An 11212-nucleotide genomic window follows, 5' to 3' on the forward strand; every position below is an offset into this window, starting at 1 on the left:
GTTTTTTATTTTAGTTAACTTTATTTATTTATTTTAATTTGATGAAAGAGAACAGCAAGTCACTAGGTCAGGGACTCAAAAACCAAGGTCAGCCGTGTCAGAGTCCAGTGTCCTTAACCACCATGCTACATGCCAGCCCCACTATTATTATTATTATTATTATTGTTATTGTTGTTATTATTATTAAATTTAACCAAAGAGAGGGAAAGTGAGAAAGGAAGCCTCCAGGTTTGGGACTTGAACGGCGGTCAGCCATTTTACTTTTTAAAATTTTGACCGGATTAAAACAGAGAGAGAGAAAGAAAGCAAGCCACCAGGCCCTGGACTCGAACCATGGTTGGCCTTGTGGGAGTGTCCAGCACGTTAACCACAGCACCACCTGCTGGCCCCTCTTTTTTTTTTTCCCCAATTTGTTGTATGTTGTACTCTTGCTGGGAGAGACAAACAGAGAGAGAGGAAGTGAGAAAGCATTCCCCAGGGTATGGCCACACCATAGACTCTCCTCCATTATCCTCCTGGGACTTTAGGCATGCACACACATGCGCCTGGTATGTTCTTCAAGCTACTGGATCTGGTTCTGGAATTGTGCAGTCAGCTGTGTGGGATCCAACACCTTAACGCCATCTGCTGGGCCCGTGGATATATTTATAACCTCAGGAGATTAACATCAGGAAGGATGACCAACCATTTATTAACCTAGACACATTGGTTGTCTAGAAGGTCAGAAGAGCTATGTAATACATGATTAGTAGGACAAGGCCTAATAGCTTTGAGTCAGGTGACCTGTGTGTATTTTGAATGATCTCCAAACTGTCTCAATGGTTATTGTGTTATTAGATATCTCTCTTTAGTTTAAGGTAGGAAATGAAGGAGGAGGTATTTGTCCTGATGCAACTGAGAACTCACCCTCTAAGCAAACAGTGTTAGGCTCCAGAGCTATAAAGAAATTTAAGACAGCTTTTGCTTTCATGTTGATTTAAAATACAGTGTTGGGGCCAGCAGATGGCGTGGTGGTTGAGATGCTAGACTCCCACGTGGCCGATGATTATTTGAGTCCCCAGACCTCTAGTGGCTGGTGACTCGCTTTCTTATTTTTCCTTTCTCTTTCTGTTTCTCTCCAGTGAATTAAAAAATAATAATAATAGTAATAAATAAAATAAAAATTAAAAACCCAGTGTTGGAGCTAGCTTGGAGGTGCTGCGACTTCCACTATACCTTACCACTTTGCTTGGAGGAAGTGGGACTGGAGTAGTTTCTGTTTAGGAAAGGTATGAGAGTTAAGAGATTATGTTACAAAGTTGGGCAGGAACAGTGGTCTGAGTGCCTTAAGCAAAGTAATCCAAGAACAACGTGGGGAAAGCTACCCAGGACAACTCAAGAGAACTCTGGCAGGGCTGGTGGAAGACAACAGGAAAGTAAGGATGACTGTAGTATTAGGTGTTGCCTGGGAGAGTTAATATACCAGTGACAGAAAGAAGACCTGGAGGGGAAGTTCAGATTTTTCTGGTGACATCTGAGTTCCTGTATACATATTTTAAATTTGGGGTGGAGAATGGATATCCTGTAGAATAGGCAGTTAGTGGTATAGAACTATAAGCTCTTCACAGAATCCAGGAGAACTTTCAAGAATGGTGATACATGGTTTGTACTATATAACCCTACAAAATTGTTGGGAAGATTGAAGCCTGTAAGATGGCTACTTGGATTGCTGTTAGAGAAGGGTATGAGACCAGGAGTTTAAGAAAGAGAGATCTAGGAGAAATACACTGCATTTGAGGCAGAAGTAAAGGAAAGGTTAGGTGAAACTAGGGAGAAACTGAGAAAGCAAGCTGCCAGGTCCGAGACTCGAACCATAGTCAGCTATGTGGGAGTCCAACACTCTTACCAACACACCACCTGCTGGCCCCGAGAATTATTTTACTTATTTATTTTAATTTGACCAAAGAGGGACAGAGTGAGAGAGAGCAAGAGAGATGGAAAGTGAGAAAGAAAGCAAGCCACCGACTCAAACCTTGGCCCGCCAGGTGGGAGTGCAGGCCCTTAATCACCATGCCACTTGCTGGCCCTGGAGCTCATTATTAAGAAAGGAGAATAGGGGACCAGCAGGTGGTATGGTGGTTAGGTGCTGGACATTCCCACATGGCTGACTACAGTTCAAGTCCTGGACCTGGTTGGCTTGCTTTCTCACTCCCCTCCCTCTCTGTCAGATAATAAATGAATGAATAAATAAAATTAAATAAATATTATTTAAAAAAAAGAAAGAAAGAAAGGAAAATAGCACTGAGAACTCAATCAGTGGGAAAAGTTGTGTGTATTTATTAGTCAATACAGAATTCAGAAAACTGTTGAATGGAAGGTAGTAACCACAGCTAACATGACTTTATATCTTTTTTTTTTTTTTTAAGAATTATTTTACTTAACTTTATTTATTTTAATTTGACCAGAGAGGGACAGAGCGAGAGAAAGAAAGAGAAAGCGAGAAAGCAAGCCACCAGATCTGGGACTTGAACCACAGTCAGGTCATGTGGCAGTCCAGCGCCCTTATCCTCCACACCACCTGCTGGCCCCACTTTATATAATTTTTATGGTTGACAACACTTAGTGGTTCTGATTCATGGATAAAGAAAGCCTTTGGTGGGGTTATACAAGGTTGGATGAGTTTTTCTTGACTGCTAAGAGACAGTGTTGAAATACTTGACTCTGGCTCAGAAAGGAATAGAGAGAAAGAAGGGCAAGGGTGAAGGTTATAAACAGAGAAAAGGGAATTGCAGTGTTTAGAGAAGGTTGAGCATTTTCAGGAGACAGCATAGATCCAAGGCCTCACCACCAAGTAAAGTTGAAGAGGATAAAGGGTAGGAACTGAAACTTCAGGGTGAGTTGTCATTGTGGACACTCCTCTTTGAGAAAAAGGATAGGGAAGAAAGGAGAATCAGGTGCTACATTTCTGAGCAAAATATATATATATATATATAGTAAATTATAATAGTAATTATATAGTATATTATATAATAAATTTACTTACATAGTAAATTCTAGTTTTCAAAGAGCTTTTACATTTTGCATCATTCTCACAAAAGTCTTGTGATGTGGGTAAGGGAGATAGTGTTACTTTATAATATTATAGAAAATAATATTGAGGGACACCATGAGATAGCTGGCCAGAAATTATATAGTATATGGTAGAATAGCAACTCAAAACTGATGCATAGATGTGTTTTATTATTTTTTTAAATGGAACAATATGGTATATGATATAAAAATTCAAAAATAAGTGTGTGCGTCCATCCCCAAGGCCTAGTGATTTAAGGGAACTAGATGCCACCTGACCTACCATGGTTCAAATCCTAGTGATGGGGGTTTGAAAAATATACCAGGCATGTGTGTGTGCATGCCCCAAATCCCAGCTGACTGGAGGAATGGAGGAGAAGGGATTGCACAGGATGCTTTTTCCTTTTCCCTCTTTCTGGTGAGTGCATGTGTTCTCTGGCAATTAAAAAAAGAAATGAGGAAAGTAGAAAATAATTATTATACAAACACTGCCCTACTCTGTTAAGTATAATACTATGTGATCTTTCAGACTCTGACTTATATGTCTAGGATTTTATGTTGTTATTGTTGTGCTGCTCTTTGTCACTTATAAGGGACTCATTTTCAGATTTACACATACTCATTGCTTCTAACAGATCTGTATATTCCATTGGACGGATATACCATTTATAATCTATTCCTGGAAATTTAGATGATTACAATAGCTTTTTTTTTTTTTTTCTTGAGAGGTTTTTGCTATAGGGCTCATGTGCTTGCCAGAAAGACAGAGAGACAGAAAGCAAGAAATCACCCCCCCAGGGATGATGGCCATGCCACAATCCCTTCTCCTCCATTCTCCTCTCAGGATATTGGGCATGCACTCACATGCACCCGGCATGAGTTTAAGCCACCTGGTCTGGGACTTGAACTGCGGTCGACTACATGGGAGTCCAGTGACATAGCCATTACACCAACTGCTGGTCCCACAATAGTTTTTATTATAAATAATGCTGAAATGAACATTTTTCTGCATATCTTTGAACCCTTAGCCTTTCTTGTGAGCAAGATCTATACTGAGGATTCACCCAACCGGTGGAAAATGTTATATTGCTGTTGCTGCTGATGGGAAAATGTTGTTATTGCCTATGTGTAATTATGCAGTTAGGTGTATGGTGGTTGCATCAGTACTAAACATGTACAGACTATTTTTTCTTTTTCATTCCCTAAATAATACAGCATAATGACTATTTATAGAGCAGTTGATTTTATTAGGTATTATAAGAGTGCAGGAAGATACAAATATCATGCCGTGTTATAAAAGAGACTGACCATGTATGGATTTGTTGGGGAGTGGGGTATTGGAGCTAGTCCTCATGGATACAAGGAATGACTGTATTTCCATAAAAATAAGCTTTTAAAAGTCAAACTACTGGGACCAGCAGTTGGCATAATGGCTATGTCACTGGACTCCCATGTAATCGACCATGGTTTGAGTCCTGGACTTGGTGGCTTAAACTCATGCCCAGTGCGTGTGCCTGCGTGCCCAAGATCCCAAGAGGAGAATAGAGAAGGGATTGCAGTGTGGCCATCCCCCCTGGGGGGGGTGATTTCTCGCTTTCTGTCTGTCTCTGTCTTTCTGGTGAGCGCACGTGCCCTATAGCAAAAATTTCCCCCCAAAAAAGAAGTCAAAATACTATTGATAGATAGATCAAAGGGCATGCACATAAGAAATTTTGATACTTATTACCAAATTGCCTTCCAGGAAAACCATACTACTTTATATTTCTGTCAGTCAGAATAGGAGTTTGTTGTTGGTTTTTTTTTTTAGACCTTTATTCTTATTACCAATGGATTCTAATTATCTTTTCCGTCATTCTAATTTTGCACAAAGGATATTTCTCTGTTTTAATGTTTACTTCTTTGATTACTAATGAAGTTAAGTGTTTTTTCATATGCTTACTGGGGCTAGATCTTCTCTTCCAAATCACATGCTTTTGAGTGGAACAGATGAGGAAGTAAAAATGATGACTTGAGTAGAGGTTCAAAAGAGATGCTATAGCTGTGATCTAGTGTGGCATTGCAGGATAAAGAGAGGGACCACTTGATCCTCCTGTTTGGCCAAGAAGGAGTACACAGGAAGACCGCTTCTCTCCCTCTCTTACCAAAAAAAGTAGAATTAGTTGGGTTAGCTTTCCACATTTTAGTAACACATTTATCTTTTAAAGGAATTTAGGGCTAGCAGGAGGCATGGTGGTTAAAGTGGCTGGATCCCACATGTGGCTTGGAAAACATGCTGGGCACATGAATATACACCCAAAATCCCAAGAGGAGAATGAAGAAGAAGGGATTGCAGTGTGGTCATCTCTTCTCAGGGGTGATTTCTTTTTTCTCTCTCTCTCTCATGTACCTTATGAGAAAAAAATCTATCTTATTGGGGGTGAGGAGAAGGGGGTGTTTCCCCCCTCTTCCTCTCTTTCTTCTCTGGTGATGCACATGTCCTTTGAAATTTAAAAAAAAAAAAAAAATGGGGACCAGCCCATGGCTAATGGTTACATCGCTGGCCCTGTGTCACTGCCCACAGGGCCAACCATGATTTGAGTCCCAGACTTGCGTCTCAGTTTCTCATGCTGGGCACATGAGTGTGTATGCCCAAAATTCCAAGAGGAGAATGGAGAAGGGATTGTGGCGTGGCCATCCCTCCTCGGGGGTGATTTCTCGCTTTCTGTCTGTCTCTCTTTGTCTGTCTAGCGAGTGCCTGGCACCCTATAGCAAAACCCTCTTTAAAAAAAAAAAAAGTGACCTCGTCCCATTTGGGGAAGAGGGTGCTTTCTCCCTTTATCTTTCTCTCCTAGTCTCTCAATTATAAAAACAACAACAACAAAAAAAAACAATTCTACATATCCTGTTTGTTTGCAGAGAGTACCTAAAGGAAGGTTGGATTGTTCTCCAAGATAAAGTACACTTTTACCTAGATTTGGGCTGACCTTTGGCATAGCTTGGAATGTTAGTTTGGGGTGGCAGAATTTTGTTATTAGAACTTGATCAAGCTCAGCCTTATAACCACAATGTTGGTCATTGCAAACTTCTCTTTAGGTGTGCTGTGCCATTAGAGTTTTGAGTGGTATCTCAGTTCTGCATGAGGGTAAGAGGTAGAAAAGCTGACAGTATGGGATGTTGTAAGTTCCAGGTAATAAGTACTAGTAGTGTAGGTTAACAGGATTATTTTGGGGGAAAGACACTCTTTTGTAAACATGTCCTGTACCTAGTGTGAGGGTAACTTCTTGAGTGAGTTAAGCTTTGAGAGAAGAGTGGAAGGATTGCTTTAGATGGTACTTTCGTGGAGGGGGTAATAAGTATATGTATTGAGTCTTTCTGGGGCTTTTTTTTTTTTTTTTTTTTTTTTTTTTTTTGCGCTATAGGGCGCAGGAAACTATGTCCTGACTTCCCCTACACCTAATAGCTGAACAAATCCAGAGTGCTTTCACTTCGTCTGTCTTAGGGCTTTCCTAGAAACTTTCCAGGTAGGTAAGGCCATTGGAACTCTCTGTTATTTTCTTTTTTTTTTGGAGAGGTTTTTGCTATAGGGCGCTTGCGCTCGCCAGACAGACAGAGAGAGACAGAGAGACAGAAAGCGAGAAATCACCCCCCAGGGGAGATCGTCGCAATCCCTTCTCCTCCATTCTCCTCTCGGGATCTTGGGCACGTACGCACACGCGCCCGGCGTGAGTTTTAAGTCACCGGGTCCGGAACGCGAACCGCGGTCGACTACGTGGGAGTCCAGCAACATAGCCATTATGCTAACTGCTAGTCCCACTCTCTGCTATTTTCTATTTTCCCTGGTATTTTCTTCTTTGAAGTTCACTGACTGAAAGAATGGGTCTGGAAATGAGTTTTAAGATCTTTTGTTCTGTTTTCCCTATAGTTCCCACAAATTCAAAGGTTCAGGTCTAGAGTTTCAAGAGCCAAATATTCTGCCTCCTAGGCTGAGGCTGCTAGATTAATGAGGTAGTGACCCGATCTTCCCTCCTTTCCTTTTCCTCTTTTCTCTTTTGCCTCCTTCCCTTTCACTCTCTTCTATACTGCTTTTCTCATTTTATCGTCCTGTCTTCCTTTTTTATTTCCAACCATCTAGGGCCAGCCAGGGAAGGGCCCATAAGATCCTTATGACCTAAGATGTACAGAAAGGGCTCTTCTTTCACCTTGAGAAATGCTGATCATGCTCTTCTTTTCCTAGGATGCTCACAACTGTATTCCTGAGCTGGACAGTGAGACAGCCATGTTCTCTGTCTACGACGGACATGGAGGTAACTTTTTATTGGTAATATTCTAGCACCCCAATTCTAGACTTTTAAAGTGCAAGAACAGGTCTTTTGTTTTTTGCCTTCCGGGGTTTGCTACTCGGATATTATTTCCTACTCAGCACTGCTTTTCTCTATTCTGCCATTTCATTAGATGGTGCTTTGGTGGAAGGGTAATAAGGGTATTGCATTGATTCATAATCTCACCAGGTCTCTCTGTAATCTGAAAAGCCTCTTTGTATATTGTCATTTATCTTTTTTTTACTGAAGAACTAAGTATACAGGTGAGAAAAGATAAGAGATAGTTATATATAGCTAGCTAGCTAAAGATATATAGATATCTGGACCACCAGGTGGCATAATGGTTACATTGCTGGACTTCCATGTAGCCAATGGTGGTTTAAGTCCCGGACCTGATGGCTTAAAACTCATGCTGGACATGTGTGTGTGCATGCCTAAAATCCCAAGAGGAGAATGGAAGTGAAGGGATTGCAGCAAGGCCATCCCCCCAGAGGGTGATTTCTCGCTTTCTCTCTCTGGCGAATGCACACTTCCCTATAGCAAAAATGGCTCTCAAAAAAAAAAAAAAAAAAAGATATATACGTATGTAACTTTTAAAGTAATTGTTATAGGGTGTGTACTTGTTAGAAAGAGACAAAGTGAGAGAGAGAGAAAATCCCTCACTGGGAATGGCCATGCCACAATCTCTTCTCCTTCATTCTCTTCTTGGAATTTTGGGCACATACACATGTGCACCTGGCGTGTTTCTCAAACTGCTGAGTCTGGGACTCAAACCTCATAGTTGGCCATGTGGGACCCAGATGCCTTAACTACCACACCACTGATGGGCCCACAAGGGATAGATTAGTATACTTCAATGGTGAACTTCATTTTCTGGGTCAGAACTTCTCAAATACTGTCTTTTAAATAAGCTTCAGGTGTGCTAAAATATTTATTCCCCTCAATCCTTGAGGTTTACTTCACTACAGCTCATAAATTTTATTTAACTTTTCTCTTTTTTTAATTTGCAAGAGGGCACAGGAACTCACAGGAGAGAGAGACCAAGAAAGAGTAGAAGAAAGAGGGAAAGTGAGAAAGCACTCCCAATGGGAGATGGCTATGTTGCTTGCAATCCCTTCTTTCCCATTTTTCCTTTTGGGATTTTGGGCACTCACATACAAATGCCTGGTGTTCTTTTTCAAGCCACTGGGTCTGGGATTCAAACCATATAGTTGCCATGTAGGATCCCCAGCCATCTTAACTACCATACCACCAACTGACACTCTTTTTCTTTTTTATTGCCCTTGGGTACATGGGCTTGTCAAAGACAGAGAAAGAAAGAGAGGGAGGGAGGCAAACAGCACTCCCCAATGAGGCTTCGTCACACTACAATCCCTTCTCCATTTCTCCATCCTGTCATAATTTAGGTTGCACATGCACCTGTGCCCAGCATGTCTTTTGAGCTTCTTGGGGCTGAGATTTGAGCCGTGGTTGGCCACATGGGATCTGGCTCTCTTAACCGTCAGGCTACTGAGTTGACCAAATATTGTTTCACTCTCTGTGTGTGGGAAACAGTGTTGTGGTGACCTTACCTTTCTTCTAGGGGAGGAAGTTGCCTTGTACTGTGCCAAATATCTCCCTGATATCATCAAAGATCAGAAGGCCTACAAGGAAGGCAAGCTTCAGAAGGTCTGTGTCCCCATACTGCTCATTTTCCACTTGGGTAGGATGACCCTTATTTTTCAACCCTTAGCTTTTTCTCTCTTTGTTCCCTAGCTGCTGCTTATTTACTGCAAATTTCTTCTTAAAGACTTTTATGCCTACAATGAGCTATTCCCACTTGGACCTTTTTAGACCTGCTTTATTATTCTCAGGTCTCTGAACTGTTTGACTTATCTCTGAGTGTCTCCTCCTGTGGCAGATCACACTGCAATTTGCATTCCATCCTCGTGTCCAGGATTGTGTAAAGCCAATTCATTTCGTATTCACTATACTTTTATTTTTCCTGCACTTGCCTTATAATATTTAACTTTTATTCAGGCTTTAGAAGATGCCTTTTTGGCTATTGATGCCAAACTGACCACTGAGGAAGTCATTAAGGAGTTGGCACAGATTGCAGGACGACCCACAGAGGATGAGGATGAAAAAGAAAAAGTAGCTGATGAAGATGATGGTGAGTGTGGCATCCCCTGTTTAAGAGGAAATCACTAAGAACTATTTTATTGGGTTGTTGGAAAAGTCATGATACATTTTTACATGGAACATAGAAAAACTACATCAAGACTTTTCCTACAACCCAATACTTATTTATTCAAAAGAGGATGGCTTCTTAGGGACCTGGGGAATCCTCACATTAAGAACCCTGTGTGTTCTTCTGTATTACATGTGGTTATGAGAAAGGGGGAAAGAATTAACCTTTGGTGAATGCTTAGTCTTATAATTGTAAGATTTTTATATGCATTATCTTTTGTAATTATGATAGGGTCTTCCTGGTTCCTGTTGATATTTATGTGAGACTTTTTTTTTTTTTTTAAGACTAGAGTAGTCATTAGTTCTAAGAGCCAGTCACTAGGCCTGAACAATAGGCCTTAGGCTAGCAGTGTGGGCTTCCTGGGTCCTCAGCCTGAATAAGGTTTCAACTTAACAAATGAGAAACGAGAGCAGAAATACAGTAACTAGTGTTCCGTTGACTAACAAGGTAGTGAAAGGAAGAGACCAGTAGTAGTCTGTGGAGGAGAAGGAAGCTAGGAGATTGGGTCTTGAAACCTCAGAGGAGCTGTAGGAGTGGGAGGGAGGTCGTGGGAAGTTGGAACTCAGGCCGGCAGGGCTGTTGAGGTAGTGAGTGGGACTGATCCCAGGAGGAGTCTGGCATGGGGGCTCTGATTTAGCCTCTTCTCTGCAGTGGACAATGAGGAGGCTGCACTGCTGCATGAAGAGGCTACCATGACTATTGAAGAGCTGCTGACGCGCTACGGGCAGAACTGTCACAAGGGCCCTCCCCACAGCAAATCTGGAGCTGGGACAGGCGAGGAACCAGGGTCCCAGGGCCTCAATGGGGAGGCAGGACCTGAGGACCCATCTAGGGAAATTCCTTCACAGGAAAATGGCCCCACAGCCAAGGCCCACACAGGCCTTTCCTCCCACTCGGAGCGTGGGACTGAGGCAGGCCAAGTTGGGGAGCCTGGCACTCCCACTGGTGAGGCTGGGCCTTCCTGCTCGTCAGCCTCCGACAAGCTTCCTCGAGTTGCTAAGTCCAAGTTCTTTGAGGACAGTGAGGATGAGTCAGATGAGGCGGAGGATGAAGAGGAAGACAGTGAGGTAAGGGCCTGTGAGGGCAGGCAGATGCTGAAGTCACAGAGAGGGCCTGTTCGGTCGCTACCCACAACTTTCGGTTGTCTCTTCCTTCTCCTGTTTTGACATCATCCCCTAAGACCCACTATTCTTAGCCTAAGCCTTCTTGAATTCATTATCTCCACATCACAGGTACCATTAGCCCTCTTCTTCCTTTGTTGGCATGACAGATAGGCCTAGTTCTGACCTTTCAGAGTCTGTCTTCTAGAGAACAAGAAGATACTGTTGTTACCCTGGATATTTGGGTGTTTTCCTCTCTGGACAATTTATTTGTTGGCCACATTGCCTTGAAGGTACATCTGGCTGGCATCCTTGACCTTCCCCAGCGCTTCTTGCTAGTGGTTGCTGAGCCCAGTTCAGCAGTGTCAATTATACTCAGCCTAGCCCTCTCCCCTCCCCCAGATTTTTATGATTCACAGTTGTATGAGGAGCTGCATTCAGTAAAGGCCTTTTGGTTCTGAGTATGAGTTGGGGGCAGGGGGCCAGGGGAACAGGGGACTATTCCAGTCTCAGCAGACTGGGATCCTCCCTCTGGC

General features: G+C 42.4%; 1 protein-coding gene across 1 annotated transcript in view; it reads left to right on the forward strand.

Annotated features, from left to right (window-relative positions):
* The first annotated feature begins 7247 nt into the window (after positions 1 to 7247).
* Positions 7248 to 11212, forward strand: part of PPM1G (protein phosphatase, Mg2+/Mn2+ dependent 1G) — a 6415-nt gene continuing 2450 nt past the window's right edge. The window contains exons 1-4 of the mRNA XM_006162148.3: positions 7248 to 7331; positions 8929 to 9014; positions 9366 to 9498; positions 10228 to 10643. Coding sequence (XP_006162210.1) covers positions 7304 to 7331; positions 8929 to 9014; positions 9366 to 9498; positions 10228 to 10643 — 663 coding nt within the window. The 5' untranslated portion in view covers positions 7248 to 7303. The remainder of the gene's footprint in view (positions 7332 to 8928; positions 9015 to 9365; positions 9499 to 10227; positions 10644 to 11212) is intronic.

This window comes from Tupaia chinensis, unplaced genomic scaffold (genome assembly GCF_000334495.1).
Source record: "Tupaia chinensis unplaced genomic scaffold, TupChi_1.0 Scaffold139757_1, whole genome shotgun sequence".
NCBI lineage: Eukaryota > Metazoa > Chordata > Mammalia > Scandentia > Tupaiidae > Tupaia > Tupaia belangeri.